We start from the raw sequence: 19931 nt of genomic DNA on the forward strand, positions 1-19931 counted from the left end.
ACTTTTTGGATATTAATTCGGTGTTACCTTATTGATATGTTTTTCATATTTTACAGTAAATTTGTCAATTTTTTGATAATTTTTTTTATGTTACCTTAAATCGGTCATTTGATCAAGAAGAAAACTTGAACCAAGCACAGCTTTATAAAAAAATATCAACATTTTTCATTCAATGTAGCCTTTTTTTGGATATTCATTCGGATGTTACCTAATTGATATTTTTTTCATATTTTACTGTAAATTTGTCAATTTTTAGATAGATTTTTTGATGTTACCTTAAATCTGTCATTTGTTCAAAAAGAAAATTTGAACCAACCACAGCTTTATTAAAACATTTCAAGATTTTTTATTCAATTAAACCACTTTTTGCATATTCATTCGTATGTTACCGTATTGATATTTTTTTCATATTTTACTGTAAATTTGTCAATTCTTTGAATTTGTTTTTTTATGTTACCTTAAATCGGTCATTTGTTCAAGAAGAAAACTTGAACCAACCACAGCTTTATTAAAACATTTAAGATTTTTTATTCAATTTAACCACTTTTGGGATATTCCTTCGGAAGTTACCTTATTGATATTTTTTTCATATTTTACTGTAAATTTGTCAATTCTTTGAATTTTTTTTTATGTTACCTTAAATCGGTCATTTGTTCAAGAAGAAAACTTGAACCAACCACAGCTTTATTAAAACATTTCAAGATTTTTTATTCAATTTAACCACTTTTTGGATATTCCTTCGGAAGTTACCTTATTCATATTTTTTTTCATATTTTACTGTAAAATTGACAATTTTTTGATAATTTTTTTGATGTTACCTTAAATCGGTCATTTGATCAAGAAGAAAACATGAACCAACCACAGTTTTATAAAAAAAATATCAACATTTTTCATTCAATGTAACCACTTTTTGGATATTAATTCGGATGTTACCTTATTGATATTTTTTTTTATATTTTACTGTAAATTTGTCAATTTTTTTGATTATTTTTTGATGTTACCTTAAATCGGTCATTTGATCAAGAATTGAAACTTGAATTAACCACAGCTTTATCAAAACATTTCAAGATTTTTTCTTCAATTTAACCACTTTTTGGATGTTACCTTATTGATATTCTTTTCATATTTTACTGTAAATTTGTCAATTTTTTGATAATTATTTTGATGTTACCTTAAATCGGTCATTTGATCAAGAAGAAAACTTGAACCAACCACAGCTTTATCAAAAAATATCAACATTTTTCATTCAATGTTACCTCTTTTTGGATATTCGTTCGGATGTTACCTTATTGATATTTTTTCATATTTTACTGTAAATTTGTCAATTTTTTGATAGATTTTTTGAGGTTACCTTGAATCTGTCATTTGTTCAAGAAGAAAACTTGAACCAACCACAGCTTTATTAAAACATTTCAAGATTTTTTATTCAATTTAACAACTTTTTGGATATTCATTCGAAAGTTACCTTATTGATAATTTTCATATTTTACTGTAAATTTGTTCATTTTTTGATAATTTTTTTTTGATGTTACCTTAAATAGGTCATTTCCTCAAGAAGAACCAAGTGAACCAACCACAGTTTTATAAAAAAATATCAACATTTTTCATTAAATGTAACCACTTTTTGGATATTAATTCGGATGTTACCTAATTGATATTTTTTTTTATATTTTACTGTAAATTTGTCATTTTTTTTTTTATTTTTTTAAGTTACCTTAAATCGGTCATTTGATCTAGAAGAAAACTTGAACCAACCACAGCTTTATCAAAACATTTCAAGATTTTTTATTCAATTTACCACTTTTTGGATATTAATTCGGTTGTTACCTTATTGATATTTTTTTTTATATTTTACTGTAAATTTGTCAATTTTTATTATTATTTTTTTATGTTTCCTTAAATCGGTCATTTGATCAAGAATTGAAACTTGAATTAACCACAGCTTTATCAAAACATTTCAAGATTTTTTCTTCAATTTAACCACTTTTTGGATGTTACCTTATTGATATTCTTTTCATATTTTACTGTAAATTTGTCAATTTTTTTATAATTATTTTGATGTTACCTCAAATCGGTCATTTGATCAAGAAGAAAACTTGAACCAACCACAGCTTTATCAAAAAATATCAACATTTTTCATTCAATGTTACTTCTTTTTGGATATTCGTTCGGATGTTACCTTATTGATATTTTTTCATATTTTAATGTAAATTTGTCAATTTTTTGATAGATTTTTTGAGGTTACCTTAAATCTGTCATTTGTTCAAGAAGAAAATTTGAACCAACCACAGCTTTTCAAAACACATTTTTCATCAAATGTAACCACTTTTTGGATATTAATTCGGATGTTACCTAATTGAAATTTTTTTTCATATTTTACTGTAAATTTGTCAATTTTTTTGATTATTTTTTTATGTAATTTAAATCGGTCATTTGATCAAGAAGAAAACATGAACCAACCACAGCTTTATTAAAACATTTCAAGATTTTTTTATTCAATTTAACCACTTTTTGGATATTCATTCGGAAGTTACCTTATTGATATTTTTTTTTATATTTTACTGTAAATTTGTCAATTTTTTTGATTATTTTTTTATGTTACCTTAAATCGGTCATTTGATCTAGAAGTAAACTTGTACCAACCACAGTTTTATAAAAAAATATCAACATTTTTCATTCAATGTAACCACTTTTTGGATATTAATTCGGATGTTACCTTATTGATATTTTTTTTTATATTTTACTGTAAATTTGTCAAGTTTTTGAATTTTTTTTTGATGTTACCTTAAATCTGTCATTTTTTCAAGAAGACCACTTGAACCAACCACAGCTTTATTAAAACATTTCAAGATTTTTTATTCAATTTACCACTTTTTGGATATTAATTCGGTGTTACCTTATTGATATGTTTTTCATATTTTACTGTAAATTTGTCAATTTTTTGATAATTTTTTTATGTTACCTTAAATCGGTCATTTGATCACGAAGAAAACTTGAACCAAGCACAGCTTTATAAAAAAATATCAACATTTTTCATTCAATGTAGCCTTTTTTTGGATATTCATTCGGATGTTACCTAATTGATATTTTTTTCATATTTTACTGTAAATTTGTCAATTTTTAGATAGATTTTTTGATGTTACCTTAAATCTGTCATTTGTTCAAAAAGAAAATTTGAACCAACCACAGCTTTATTAAAACATTTCAAGATTTTTTATTCAATTAAACCACTTTTTGCATATTCATTCGTATGTTACCGTATTGATATTTTTTTCATATTTTACTGTAAATTTGTCAATTCTTTGAATTTTTTTTTTATGTTACCTTAAATCGGTCATTTGTTCAAGAAGAAAACTTGAACCAACCACAGCTTTATTAAAACATTTAAGATTTTTTATTCAATTTAACCACTTTTGGGATATTCCTTCGGAAGTTACCTTATTGATATTTTTTTCATATTTTACTGTAAATTTGTCAATTCTTTGAATTTTTTTTTATGTTACCTTAAATCGGTCATTTGTTCAAGAAGAAAACTTGAACCAACCACAGCTTTATTAAAACATTTCAAGATTTTTTATTCAATTTAACCACTTTTTGGATATTCCTTCGGAAGTTACCTTATTCATATTTTTTTCATATTTTACTGTAAAATTGACAATTTTTTGATAATTTTTTTGATGTTACCTTAAATCGGTCATTTGATCAAGAAGAAAACATGAACCAACCACAGTTTTATAAAAAAAATATCAACATTTTTCATTCAATGTAACCACTTTTTGGATATTAATTCGGATGTTACCTTATTGATATTTTTTTTTATATTTTACTGTAAATTTGTCAATTTTTTTGATTATTTTTTTATGTTACCTTAAATCGGTCATTTGATCAAGAATTGAAACTTGAATTAACCACAGCTTTATCAAAACATTTCAAGATTTTTTCTTCAATTTAACCACTTTTTGGATGTTACCTTATTGATATTTTTTCATATTTTACTGTAAATTTGTCAATTTTTTGATAGATTTTTTGAGGTTACCTTGAATCTGTCATTTGTTCAAGAAGAAAACTTGAACCAACCACAGCTTTATTAAAACATTTCAAGATTTTTTATTCAATTTATCAACTTTTTGGATATTCATTCGAAAGTTACCTTATTGATAATTTTCATATTTTACTGTAAATTTGTCCATTTTTTGATAATTTTTTTTTATGTTACCTTAAATAGGTCATTTCTTCAAGAAGAACCAAGTGAACCAACCACAGTTTTATAAAAAAATATCAACATTTTTCATTAAATGTAACCACTTTTTGGATATTAATTCGGATGTTACCTAATTGATATTTTTTTTTATATTTTACTGTAAATTTGTCATTTTTTTTTTTTTTTATGTTACCTTAAATCGGTCATTTGATCTAGAAGAAAACTTGAACCAACCACAGCTTTATCAAAACATTTCAAGATTTTTTATTCAATTTACCACTTTTTGGATATTAATTCGGTTGTTACCTTATTGATATTTTTTTTTATATTTTACTGTAAATTTGTCAATTTTTATTATTATTTTTTTATGTTTCCTTAAATCGGTCATTTGATCAAGAATTGAAACTTGAATTAACCACAGCTTTATCAAAACATTTCAAGATTTTTTCTTCAATTTAACCACTTTTTGGATGTTACCTTATTGATATTCTTTTCATATTTTACTGTAAATTTGTCAATTTTTTGATAATTATTTTGATGTTACCTTAAATCGGTCATTTGATCAAGAAGAAAACTTGAACCAACCACAGCTTTATCAAAAAATATCAACATTTTTCATTCAATGTTACCTCTTTTTGGATATTCGTTCGGATGTTACCTTATTGATATTTTTTCATATTTTACTGTAAATTTGTCAATTTTTTGATAGATTTTTTGAGGTTACCTTAAATCTGTCATTTGTTCAAGAAGAAAATTTGAACCAACCACAGCTTTTCAAAACATTTCAACATTTTTCATCAAATGTAACCACTTTTTGGATATTAATTCGGATGTTACCTAATTGATATTTTTTTTCATATTTTACTGTAAATTTGTCAATTTTTTTGATTATTTTTTTATGTAACTTAAAGCGGTCATTTGATCAAGAAGAAAACATGAACCAACCACACCTTTATTAAAACATTTCAAGATTGTTTTATTCAATTTAACCACTTTTTGGATATTCATTCGGAAGTTACCTTATTGATATTTTTTTTTTATATTTTACTGTAAATTTGTCAATTTTTTTGATTATTTTTTTATGTTACCTTAAATCGGTCATTTGATCTAGAAGTAAACTTGTACCAACCACAGTTTTATAAAAAAATATCAACATTTTTCATTCAATGTAACCACTTTTTGGATATTAATTCGGATGTTACCTTATTGATATTTTTTTTTATATTTTACTGTAAATTTGTCAATTTTTATTATTATTTTTTTATGTTTCCTTAAATCTGTCATTTTTTCAAGAAGACCACTTGAACCAACCACAGCTTTATTAAAACATTTCAAGATTTTTTATTCAATTTACCACTTTTTGGATATTAATTCGATGTTACCTTATTGATATGTTTTTCATATTTTACTGTAAATTTGTCAATTTTTTGATAATTTTTTTTATGTTACACATGTACCTTAAATCGGTCATTTGATCAAGAAGAAAACTTGAACCAAGCACAGCTTTATAAAAAAATATCAACATTTTTCATTCAATGTAGCCTTTTTTGGATATTCATTCGGATGTTACCTAATTGATATTTTTTTCATATTTTACTGTAAATTTGTCAATTTTTTGATAGATTTTTTGATGTTACCTTAAATCTGTCATTTGTTCAAAAAGAAAATTTGAACCAACCACAGCTTTATTAAAACATTTCAAGATTTTTTATTCAATTAAACCACTTTTTGCATATTCATTCGTATGTTACCTTATTGATATTTTTTTCATATTTTACTGTAAATTTGTCAATTCTTTGAATTTTTTTTTGATGTTACCTTAAATCGGTCATTTGTTCAAGAAGAAAACTTGAACCAACCACAGCTTTATTAAAACATTTCAAGATTTTTTATTCAATTTAACCACTTTTGGGATATTCCTTCGGAAGTTACCTTATTGATATTTTTTTCATATTTTACTGTAAATTTGTCAATTCTTTGAATTTTTTTTTATGTTACCTTAAATCGGTCATTTGTTCAAGAAGAAAACTTGAACCAACCACAGCTTTATTAAAACATTTCAAGATTTTTTATTCAATTTAACCACTTTTTGGATATTCCTTCGGAAGTTACCTTATTCATATTTTTTTCATATTTTACTGTAAAATTGACAATTTTTTGATAATTTTTTTGATGTTACCTTAAATCGGTCATTTGATCAAGAAGAAAACATGAACCAACCACAGTTTTATAAAAAAAATATCAACATTTTTCATTCAATGTAACCACTTTTTGGATATTAATTCGGATGTTACCTTATTGATATTTTTTTTTATATTTTACTGTAAATTTGTCAATTTTTTTGATTATTTTTTGATGTTACCTTAAATCGGTCATTTGATCAAGAATTGAAACTTGAATTAACCACAGCTTTATCAAAACATTTCAAGATTTTTTCTTCAATTTAACCACTTTTTGGATGTTACCTTATTGATATTCTTTTCATATTTTACTGTAAATTTGTCAATTTTTTGATAATTATTTTGATGTTACCTTAAATCGGTCATTTGATCAAGAAGAAAACTTGAACCAACCACAGCTTTATCAAAAAATATCAACATTTTTCATTCAATGTTACCTCTTTTTGGATATTCGTTCGGATGTTACCTTATTGATATTTTTTCATATTTTACTGTAAATTTGTCAATTTTTTGATAGATTTTTTGAGGTTACCTTGAATCTGTCATTTGTTCAAGAAGAAAACTTGAACCAACCACAGCTTTATTAAAACATTTCAAGATTTTTTATTCAATTGATCAACTTTTTGGATATTCATTCGAAAGTTACCTTATTGATAATTTTCATATTTTACTGTAAATTTGTCCATTTTTTGATAATTTTTTTTTATGTTACCTTAAATAGGTCATTTCTTCAAGAAGAACCAAGTGAACCAACCACAGTTTTATAAAAAAATATCAACATTTTTCATTAAATGTAACCACTTTTTGGATATTAATTCGGATGTTACCTAATTGATATTTTTTTTTATATTTTACTGTAAATTTGTCATTTTTTTTTTTTTTTTATGTTACCTTAAATCGGTCATTTGATCTAGAAGAAAACTTGAACCAACCACAGCTTTATCAAAACATTTCAAGATTTTTTATTCAATTTACCACTTTTTGGATATTAATTCGGTTGTTACCTTATTGATATTTTTTTTTATATTTTACTGTAAATTTGTCAATTTTTATTATTATTTTTTTATGTTTCCTTAAATCGGTCATTTGATCAAGAATTGAAACTTGAATTAACCACAGCTTTATCAAAACATTTCAAGATTTTTTCTTCAATTTAACCACTTTTTGGATGTTACCTTATTGATATTCTTTTCATATTTTACTGTAAATTTGTCAATTTTTTGATAATTATTTTGATGTTACCTTAAATCGGTCATTTGATCAAGAAGAAAACTTGAACCAACCACAGCTTTATCAAAAAATATCAACATTTTTCATTCAATGTTACCTCTTTTTGGATATTCGTTCGGATGTTACCTTATTGATATTTTTTCATATTTTACTGTAAATTTGTCAATTTTTTGATAGATTTTTTGAGGTTACCTTAAATCTGTCATTTGTTCAAGAAGAAAATTTGAACCAACCACAGCTTTTCAAAACATTTCAACATTTTTCATCAAATGTAACCACTTTTTGGATATTAATTCGGATGTTACCTAATTGATATTTTTTTTCATATTTTACTGTAAATTTGTCAATTTTTTTGATTATTTTTTTATGTAACTTAAAGCGGTCATTTGATCAAGAAGAAAACATGAACCAACCACACCTTTATTAAAACATTTCAAGATTGTTTTATTCAATTTAACCACTTTTTGGATATTCATTCGGAAGTTACCTTATTGATATTTTTTTTTTATATTTTACTGTAAATTTGTCAATTTTTTTGATTATTTTTTTATGTTACCTTAAATCGGTCATTTGATCTAGAAGTAAACTTGTACCAACCACAGTTTTATAAAAAAATATCAACATTTTTCATTCAATGTAACCACTTTTTGGATATTAATTCGGATGTTACCTTATTGATATTTTTTTTTATATTTTACTGTAAATTTGTCAATTTTTATTATTATTTTTTTATGTTTCCTTAAATCTGTCATTTTTTCAAGAAGACCACTTGAACCAACCACAGCTTTATTAAAACATTTCAAGATTTTTTATTCAATTTACCACTTTTTGGATATTAATTCGATGTTACCTTATTGATATGTTTTTCATATTTTACTGTAAATTTGTCAATTTTTTGATAATTTTTTTTATGTTACACATGTACCTTAAATCGGTCATTTGATCAAGAAGAAAACTTGAACCAAGCACAGCTTTATAAAAAAATATCAACATTTTTCATTCAATGTAGCCTTTTTTGGATATTCATTCGGATGTTACCTAATTGATATTTTTTTCATATTTTACTGTAAATTTGTCAATTTTTTGATAGATTTTTTGATGTTACCTTAAATCTGTCATTTGTTCAAAAAGAAAATTTGAACCAACCACAGCTTTATTAAAACATTTCAAGATTTTTTATTCAATTAAACCACTTTTTGCATATTCATTCGTATGTTACCTTATTGATATTTTTTTCATATTTTACTGTAAATTTGTCAATTCTTTGAATTTTTTTTTGATGTTACCTTAAATCGGTCATTTGTTCAAGAAGAAAACTTGAACCAACCACAGCTTTATTAAAACATTTCAAGATTTTTTATTCAATTTAACCACTTTTGGGATATTCCTTCGGAAGTTACCTTATTGATATTTTTTTCATATTTTACTGTAAATTTGTCAATTCTTTGAATTTTTTTTTATGTTACCTTAAATCGGTCATTTGTTCAAGAAGAAAACTTGAACCAACCACAGCTTTATTAAAACATTTCAAGATTTTTTATTCAATTTAACCACTTTTTGGATATTCCTTCGGAAGTTACCTTATTCATATTTTTTTCATATTTTACTGTAAAATTGACAATTTTTTGATAATTTTTTTGATGTTACCTTAAATCGGTCATTTGATCAAGAAGAAAACATGAACCAACCACAGTTTTATAAAAAAAATATCAACATTTTTCATTCAATGTAACCACTTTTTGGATATTAATTCGGATGTTACCTTATTGATATTTTTTTTTATATTTTACTGTAAATTTGTCAATTTTTTTGATTATTTTTTGATGTTACCTTAAATCGGTCATTTGATCAAGAATTGAAACTTGAATTAACCACAGCTTTATCAAAACATTTCAAGATTTTTTCTTCAATTTAACCACTTTTTGGATGTTACCTTATTGATATTCTTTTCATATTTTACTGTAAATTTGTCAATTTTTTGATAATTATTTTGATGTTACCTTAAATCGGTCATTTGATCAAGAAGAAAACTTGAACCAACCACAGCTTTATCAAAAAATATCAACATTTTTCATTCAATGTTACCTCTTTTTGGATATTCGTTCGGATGTTACCTTATTGATATTTTTTCATATTTTACTGTAAATTTGTCAATTTTTTGATAGATTTTTTGAGGTTACCTTGAATCTGTCATTTGTTCAAGAAGAAAACTTGAACCAACCACAGCTTTATTAAAACATTTCAAGATTTTTTATTCAATTGATCAACTTTTTGGATATTCATTCGAAAGTTACCTTATTGATAATTTTCATATTTTACTGTAAATTTGTCCATTTTTTGATAATTTTTTTTTATGTTACCTTAAATAGGTCATTTCTTCAAGAAGAACCAAGTGAACCAACCACAGTTTTATAAAAAAATATCAACATTTTTCATTAAATGTAACCACTTTTTGGATATTAATTCGGATGTTACCTAATTGATATTTTTTTTTATATTTTACTGTAAATTTGTCATTTTTTTTTTTTTTTTTATGTTACCTTAAATCGGTCATTTGATCTAGAAGAAAACTTGAACCAACCACAGCTTTATCAAAACATTTCAAGATTTTTTATTCAATTTACCACTTTTTGGATATTAATTCGGTTGTTACCTTATTGATATTTTTTTTTATATTTTACTGTAAATTTGTCAATTTTTATTATTATTTTTTTATGTTTCCTTAAATCGGTCATTTGATCAAGAATTGAAACTTGAATTAACCACAGCTTTATCAAAACATTTCAAGATTTTTTCTTCAATTTAACCACTTTTTGGATGTTACCTTATTGATATTCTTTTCATATTTTACTGTAAATTTGTCAATTTTTTGATAATTATTTTGATGTTACCTTAAATCGGTCATTTGATCAAGAAGAAAACTTGAACCAACCACAGCTTTATCAAAAAATATCAACATTTTTCATTCAATGTTACCTCTTTTTGGATATTCGTTCGGATGTTACCTTATTGATATTTTTTCATATTTTACTGTAAATTTGTCAATTTTTTGATAGATTTTTTGAGGTTACCTTAAATCTGTCATTTGTTCAAGAAGAAAATTTGAACCAACCACAGCTTTTCAAAACATTTCAACATTTTTCATCAAATGTAACCACTTTTTGGATATTAATTCGGATGTTACCTAATTGATATTTTTTTTCATATTTTACTGTAAATTTGTCAATTTTTTTGATTATTTTTTTATGTAACTTAAAGCGGTCATTTGATCAAGAAGAAAACATGAACCAACCACACCTTTATTAAAACATTTCAAGATTGTTTTATTCAATTTAACCACTTTTTGGATATTCATTCGGAAGTTACCTTATTGATATTTTTTTTTTATATTTTACTGTAAATTTGTCAATTTTTTTGATTATTTTTTTATGTTACCTTAAATCGGTCATTTGATCTAGAAGTAAACTTGTACCAACCACAGTTTTATAAAAAAATATCAACATTTTTCATTCAATGTAACCACTTTTTGGATATTAATTCGGATGTTACCTTATTGATATTTTTTTTTATATTTTACTGTAAATTTGTCAATTTTTATTATTATTTTTTTATGTTTCCTTAAATCTGTCATTTTTTCAAGAAGACCACTTGAACCAACCACAGCTTTATTAAAACATTTCAAGATTTTTTATTCAATTTACCACTTTTTGGATATTAATTCGATGTTACCTTATTGATATGTTTTTCATATTTTACTGTAAATTTGTCAATTTTTTGATAATTTTTTTTATGTTACACATGTACCTTAAATCGGTCATTTGATCAAGAAGAAAACTTGAACCAAGCACAGCTTTATAAAAAAATATTAACATTTTTCATTCAATGTAGCCTTTTTTGGATATTCATTCAGATGTTACCTAATTGATATTTTTTTCATATTTTACTGTAAATTTGTCAATTTTTTGATAGATTTTTTGATGTTACCTTAAATCTGTCATTTGTTCAAAAAGAAAATTTGAACCAACCACAGCTTTATTAAAACATTTCAAGATTTTTTATTCAATTAAACCACTTTTTGCATATTCATTCGTATGTTACCTTATTGATATTTTTTTCATATTTTACTGTAAATTTGTCAATTCTTTGAATTTTTTTTTGATGTTACCTTAAATCGGTCATTTGTTCAAGAAGAAAACTTGAACCAACCACAGCTTTATTAAAACATTTCAAGATTTTTTATTCAATTTAACCACTTTTGGGATATTCCTTCGGAAGTTACCTTATTGATATTTTTTTCATATTTTACTGTAAATTTGTCAATTCTTTGAATTTTTTTTTATGTTACCTTAAATCGGTCATTTGTTCAAGAAGAAAACTTGAACCAACCACAGCTTTATTAAAACATTTCAAGATTTTTTATTCAATTTAACCACTTTTTGGATATTCCTTCGGAAGTTACCTTATTCATATTTTTTTCATATTTTACTGTAAAATTGACAATTTTTTGATAATTTTTTTGATGTTACCTTAAATCGGTCATTTGATCAAGAAGAAAACATGAACCAACCACAGTTTTATAAAAAAATATCAACATTTTTCATTCAATGTAACCACTTTTTGGATATTAATTCGGATGTTACCTTATTGATATTTTTTTTTATATTTTACTGTAAATTTGTCAATTTTTTTGATTATTCTTTTATGTTACCTTAAATCGGTCATTTGATCAAGAATTGAAACTTGAATTAACCACAGCTTCATCAAAACATTTGAAGATTTTTTCTTCAATTTAACCACTTTTTGGATGTTCATTTGGATGTTACCTTATTGATATTCTTTTCATATTTTACTGTAAATTTGTCAATTTTTTGATAATTTTTTTTATGTTACCTTAAATCGGTCATTTGATCAAGAAGAAAACTTGAACCAACCACAGCTTTATAAAAAAATATAAAATATCAACATTTTTCATTCAATGTAACCTCTTTTTGGATATTCGTTCGGATGTTACCTTATTGATATTTTTTCATATTTTACTGTAAATTTGTCAATTTTTTTTATAATTTTTTTGATGTTACCTTAAATTGGTCATTTGATCAAGAAGACAACTTGAACTAACCACAGCTTTATCAAAACATTTCAAGATTTTTTCTTCAATTTAACCACTTTTTGGATGTTCATTTGGATGTTACCTTATTGATATTTTTTCATATTTTACTGTAAATTTGTCAATTTTTTTTATAGATTTTTTGATGTTACCTTAAATCTGTCATTTGTTTAAGAAGAAAATTCGAACCAACCACAGCTTTATCAAAACATTTCAAGATTTTTTATTCAATTTAACCACTTTTTGGATATTCATTCGGAAGTTACCTTATTCATATTTTTTCATATTTTATTGTAAATTTGTCAATTTTTTGATAATTTGTTTGATGTTACCTTAAATCGGTCATTTGATCAAGAAGAAAACATGAAACCAACCACAGTTTTATAAAAAAATATCAACATTTTTCATTACATGTAACCACTTTTTGGATATTAATTCGGAAGTTACCTTATTGATATTTTTTTTTATATTTTACTGTAAATTTGTCAATTTTTTTGATTATTTTTTTTACGTTACCTTAAATCGGTCATTTGATCTAGAAGAAAACTTGAACCAACCACAGCTTTATCAAAAAATATGAATATTTTTCATTCAATTTAACCACTTTTTTGATATTTGTTCGGATGTTACCTTATTGATATTTTTTTCATATTTTACTGTAAATTTGTCAATATTTTAGCAAAAATAGCAGCAGATATCTTACAAGATTTCCTAGAGACTACACAATTTATATTTTTATGATTTGATACTATGAACATCTTTCAACATAGGTGAAAATATTTAGATATGCACAAAACGTTCACAGTATTTATCAATAGATGAAGTGTTTACTGAAAAAGCAAAATGTACTGAAACGTCGCCATGCGACGTCATCTTTTTAAAATGATCAAATACAATATGTTACAAGTACCCATTTAAAAAAAAAATGAAGAGTAAGCATGGACTTATATCCAATTGTTCTAAATATTTGAAGAAATAAAACAAAAGCTCTATTATTCGACTTTTGACGATGCGATTTTAAGCATAGATGCAATTTGGGTACTCCTCATTTCAGACTCATTGATGGTTTGGAGGTCAATTTAGACCAATTTTCTATGATTCCATATGGATTAAAAATCGAATTGGTATACCTATATAATAAAGAAGGACACGGCTACAAAATAAACACAGAATGGACATTATTGTTTTTATCATAAAATAAAAAGGCAGGTAAGGATTGATTTTGGGGGTTATGGCCCGAATTGTTTGAGAATTAGGGGGCCAAAAACAATACTTTTTATAAATTGCATATTTCTTGAACGTGTGCAATTGGGTTTTATTCTTGGGGTATTTTTTATAGGCTGAATACAACTGTGTATAAAAATTTTTGGATATTAGGCCCCATTTTAAAATTGGTCTACATGAGGTCCAAAGGGTCTAAAAAATTAAACTTTGTTTGATCTCAACAAAAATTGAACACTAGAACAGGCGAGACAATTCAGGATGTTCAACCTTTTATTTTTGGTTGTATTTGGATGAAAGTTTTTTTTAATTATTTTTAGGCACTCTCAAAAGAATGGCAAGACAATCCTCAATGTGAAACTATTGAAAACTAGTGCATAGCAAATATGTTAACACTAATAAGACTGTAGTGGCTTAATCTTTTTTTCCACAGCCAGTTAAACCATGCATACATTCATAAATAATCTATGTTTTTCTTTTTCTCTTGGGTTCATCTATCAGAGTGTCAAATATCATTGCATAATTTATGCCCTCAGTGACCCTTTGCGTCCTAATTTACAAAACGATGTCAACACAACCACACTTATGTATACGTTCCCTGTGAGCAGTTGACAGAATCTACTTCTCAAGACAGTCCAATGTACCGTCGAAGAAAATGCAGAAAGGACAGACAAACTGAGTGATCTGAATTTCAAAGGTACCCAAGCAATATAAAGTATTACCAATCTTAAAAATCATCTTGTTCGCTGCAAGAACCAAGACAGTGCGGACGATTTGACATGTGAGGCAAAATAGTCAAAACTTGTGATTATATAGGAGGTGACATCAAGTATTATCATATTACTTTTTTTGGCAATTAAATGTACAAGGATCATGTAAAATTGAATATATGCATTTTTGAAGTCTCTCATCATAGGTTGTTGAAAAAAGAACAATCACAAAAATACTGAAATCAAATCGGAAAGTCCCTAATCATGGCAAAATCAAATGACGAATGGACAACAACTGTCATATTCCTGACTACACTTTTATGAGCATATTGATGTTGATTATGTGTAGGAAAATGTGACCATGTTGGTAACAATTATAAAAACATTCCAGGATGCACAATGTTTATTGAGTCCATAGCTCAGGTCCTAAGGATCGGCATCAAGGCTGACATGAACAAGGTCAACTTTATAAGTGTTATGGTAGATAGTTCAACAGATTCGGTGGTTATAGAGCTGGAAATTATTTACATAAGGTACGCCATGTTAACTGTCAATAAACATTATTCGACATGTAAGTAAAATTCCAAATATTCCAACTTCTTCCCTTTCCATTGGACAAGCGAAAAGTTATTCTTTGGAAGAGTTAACTGTTTTGCAGAACTTTTCCTTTTATAGGTTCCTTTAATTTTTCTCTAACTTAGCATAAAAAAACGTAAAACACCTATGCATAAAAAGGTTACAATACATGTATGTTTTTAGAACATAGACGGTGTTAATGGAAGATTTGCAATTCAGATGTCAGACGATTAATAAAGCTGACAATGGATAAAAAGTGGGCAGAGGCAGAGCTTTGTTTTCCTACTTAAAAAATAAAAATTACTTAATACAAGAAATATTTGTACCATGATGCTGTTACGAAGTCTTCCAAACAAAGCTCCCATAATTAGTTATTCACACGGTCGGCTGCATTAGGGCAAATTGGTTTGGTCTAGTAAAGTGATATATGCAGAAGTGACGTAAGGCCAAGTCATTCAAATCTTCTTAAAATCATGAACAGGGATATTTATGATTTAGGGGTTGGGATCTCTACCGTTTTCAAGTTGCCCTGTTGATGGTTAATGTCAGACTTTTAATGGTTTGTATACATGTTTTACATAGTTATACATAAGATACGAGAATTTGATTAAAATCAATCATGAATTTGACAGCTAGTGACCCTTTAAAATGGTTTACCAAGTATTACTGTTAATGATCGATAAAGATGTAGAAAAATATATGGAGACAGACTTGCTGTAATAGAATTTTGTGAATTGAAAATAAGGTAAAAGCAAAAGTATTAACAAAAACTTTAAAGGTACCACTGAACTGAAAACCACCAATTACCGAAACTTCTACATAAAATTTACAGTGTCATCCAATTTCACAGATGTAAGACGAAGTATAGTTGGCAGTAGTAAATACGAAGTTTATGGGAACACATAATACAACATGCCACAATGACAGTCTTTTGCAAATTAAAAAAAAGAAGTGTTTTACAGAAAGCTTGTCATTAACAAAATGTTCAGTAACAATCTGTTAAGTTTGATTGATTGATTGTTAGTTGCTTAACGTCCAGTGGCAAATATTTCATGCATGTTCAGGACGAGAACAAGTTCACAATAAATACAATAGGTAGGTCTTGTCATAACAGAGGCCATTTGGGATGATGGTCAGGGAAATTTGGACTGCCACTGGAAAATGAGGGCATATTGGATAGGGACAGAGATTTGGCCTTGGAACAGGCCACCTACAGGCCCTCAAAGAGTTTAATTGGGCCAGATGAGTTAAACAAAGATGTATATATTCTACCAAACTTATTCTGAACTGCTAATGAATTACCTTAAATGAGCATTCCTCCATTAGGAAGCTCTACCCTTTCTACTCTGTCTGCCTCCCGGGTACAGCACTTCAGCCGTTAGTTCCCCCATGTTAATTAGCTTGTTCACTAAACATATCGTATCCTGATTAATATTCTTAGCCAATTAATAAATTTCTTATTTCTTTTTGTTGCAATTGTCAAAATCAAGTAAAATTCTCGACACTTTTTCAGTTAATTCATTTTTTATTAAACTTCATAGTTTTTCACCTTAGACTATGATTCAGGCACTTTCTACAATCAATGCGATGCTTCCTACATAACTCAAGAACTCCTAGGAGTTTAAAACCTGAAAAAAAAGTAAAAATAACTGAGAAACACCCATTTCCTCTGCTTATCATAAAGTGAATAAGTGTACACATTAACAGACCAGGTGTTGATAGATAAAAAAAACATGAATGGACCTGATTTACTGCCATCTGATCACTGCTTATAATAGTTAAAAATAAAATTTCAAATAAATTTATATATATGTTATACGAATAAGACTTTAAAACTTTTAGACACCTTTTATTTCATAAAAGTACAGTGTTGTTTTAGATTACATAAAATGCTTCACAGAACATAGCCTAATATGACTGCAGAGTTTGAACCCTGAACAGTTGGGAAAAGTTTGAAAATATTCAATCTAAAAATTATGAACTCCCCACCAGGTTTAGTGTAACATTATAAACAATTTTCTATAAAATATGGTCAATATAAGGTTACATCTAAAACGATTATCCAAGAAGTGGTCAAATTCACTGAACAAATTATGTGAAATTTCAATTAAAGCTCGGGTTGGTCTAAGTTTACATTTAATACAACTGGCAGTTCATTTAAATAAATTATCTGGAACAAATAACTCGCTTTCCTCCAACTATCCAAAATCCAGCGCTTCGTACAGCACCTTCGGTGAAGTGTCTCTCTTGATGGAAGACCAACTCGTGACAATATCTAACTATAAGCGAAGCAAGATAGTGCTTTCCTGGTATACTAATTGGATTCTTTTCATTGAAATTGATATCAGCTCTACTCAGTCTGCCTCCTACACGAAGTAATCCATCATTGTCAAGGACAGGATTCAAGGTAAGTATTGAACTTAGACACACGCAAATTTTCCTTTAGACAAGAAAGTTCACTATCGTATACCTCACGTTGAACGACACGGATAATGAATTTCTGAGCTTCTTCAAAGCTATGAACGGATTTACAGTCTACACAACTATGCCATCCATGAAAGGTTCCTGAGAAAACGGTTGAAAGAAAGTGCTTTAGTCTTTCGATTGCTCTGACTAATGCCACCCATGATGAAAATCTTTCGAAGCGATTCGATCCTAGTTTTGCAATGTCATTTACATTCGTGTTGCTAACTGTAACTAATGGTCTTATCTCTTTATCAGTGTGTGTTTTCCAACGGAAAATCTGGTATAATGGGCTGTGATGAAGTTCCTTTATCTACATCCTTCCCAGTAAAAAAATCTGGCCCCATCAGCTAGGAACTGTTCTTGATCTGCGAGGCATGTGAAGGCCTAGAAGCATAGTCTGCAGGGTTTAAGTCCGTGCGAATATAAGTCCATTGATCAGGCGTCGACACACTCCTGATCCGTTCCACTCTATTACTGACGTACTTGAAAAATCGTGAATATATCTCAATACCACTTTACTATCCGAATAGAATACAGCTATGTCGATATATGTGTCTAGCTGATTCTTAACTATTGCATACAGTTCAGTCGCTAGAACAGCCGCGCACAATTCTAGACGGGGAATAGTGTGGCTGTGTATCGGTGACACTTTAGCCTTTCCAATGACAAACTTGACTTCCGTGACTGCACTACTAGACTCTGTTCTCAAATAAACAACTGCAGCTATAACTTGTTCAGGTGCGTCGCAAAAAATGTGTAGCTCTTTCTTTACAGCTGCTGACAATCCTTCCGTTGCATATGTACGCGGAATTTGTAAACATCGGAGATCTTTTAATGAGTCTCGCCATGTTTCCCACTCTGTACGATGTTCTTTCGGTAACGGCTCATCCCAATCCTAAGTTCCTGAAATAAACTTACGCAGAAACATTTTCCCTTGTACCGTTATTGGTGCCAAAAATTCTATAGGATCAAACAAGCTGTTTACAACAGATAATATTCCTCGTCTTGTGTAGGGTTTCTCATCGGTTGATACATCAAACGTGAATGTATCAGAAGCCAGATTCCAGCATAGGCCTAGACTTCTTGTACAGGTAAGTATTCTGGTTCCAATTTGATGTCCTTCAAAACTTTAGCTAAGTCATCATTAGAGAATGCAGACACAACTGTGACGTCGTTTGAGGCACTTTTATGCAACCTTAGGCCGCCGTTCGTCTTGAGTGCCTCTTGTGTTCGCCTCATGAGGTCAATAGCCTGAGAACTATTTGGTAGTGAGTTTAACCCGTCGTCTACGTAGAAGTTCCGAACTACATAATCTTTAACATCTTTCCCAAATTCAGTTTCAGAGATTTCAGCAGTTCTTCTCAGCCTAAATGTGGCAACTGCTGGCGATGGCGAATTGCCGAAAACATGTACCGTCATTCGAAAGTCTAGAAGTTCCTGATTTGGATCATTATCCTTGTACCATATGAATCGCAAGAAATTTCTATGTGTCTCTGTAACTCGGAAGCAATAAAACATCTGCTGTATATCTGCAGTAATGGCAATAGGCTCCTTTCTAAAGCGAAGTACACCCAACAAGTTGTTTGTAAGATCCGGACCTGTGAGGAGTACATCGTTCAATGATACCCCCTTGTACTTCGATGAAGAATCAAAAACTATGCGCACTTTGTCCTTTTTTCTCGGGTGATATACACCAAAAACTGGAAGATACCAGCACTCTTCGTGTTCTGTTACAAGTGATGCTAACTGCATGCCCTTGTTCTAGAATTCCTTGCATGAATTCAGTGAACTGGTATTTCTTAAGAACGTCCCTTTGTAGTGTTCTATCTAGGTTTCTTGCTCTGAATAAAGCATGTGCACGATTATTCTGTAAAACAGGTCGTGGAGATCGAAAAGGAAGTGGTGCTATCCAATGATCGTTCTTATCTTTGCGCATATCTTTGATCATTATTTCCAAAAGCTTTCCGTCTTCTACTGACGTTCCTGTTTCGTTGTCTTCCTTTGTTCTTTCAAATATGGTCACTCCAAATGAATCATCTTGGTCGTTCAAAACGAGGTCGTTTGGCGTTTCTTCCATAACTTTAAAGTTGTTTGGACAAGCCTTGAAGATCGACTCTCTACCGGTTCCAGATTCGAATGTTTTGTTGACATTAACTATTTCTGGAGCATGCACTTTCCCCAAGCATGCCTCGCCAACAATCACCCACCCTAATGGTAATTTCTGGGCGTACGGAAATTTC

General features: G+C 28.0%; 1 protein-coding gene across 1 annotated transcript; it reads right to left on the reverse strand.

Moving 5' to 3' along the window:
- Positions 1 to 18765: 18765 nt before the first annotated feature.
- LOC139494211 (uncharacterized) lies at positions 18766 to 19110 on the reverse strand. The gene has a single exon (XM_071282384.1). It carries the CDS (start codon positions 19108 to 19110, stop codon positions 18766 to 18768), a length of 345 nt encoding a protein of 114 aa, XP_071138485.1.
- Positions 19111 to 19931: the final 821 nt, after the last annotated feature.

This window comes from Mytilus edulis, chromosome 11 (assembly GCF_963676685.1).
Source record: "Mytilus edulis chromosome 11, xbMytEdul2.2, whole genome shotgun sequence".
Lineage (NCBI taxonomy): Eukaryota > Metazoa > Mollusca > Bivalvia > Mytilida > Mytilidae > Mytilus > Mytilus edulis.

Bases quoted from the DNA above. Each gene is read 5' to 3' on its own strand.
- LOC139494211 (XM_071282384.1), bottom strand. From the start codon at position 19,110: ATGACGGTACATGTTTTCGGCAATTCGCCATCGCCAGCAGTTGCCACA.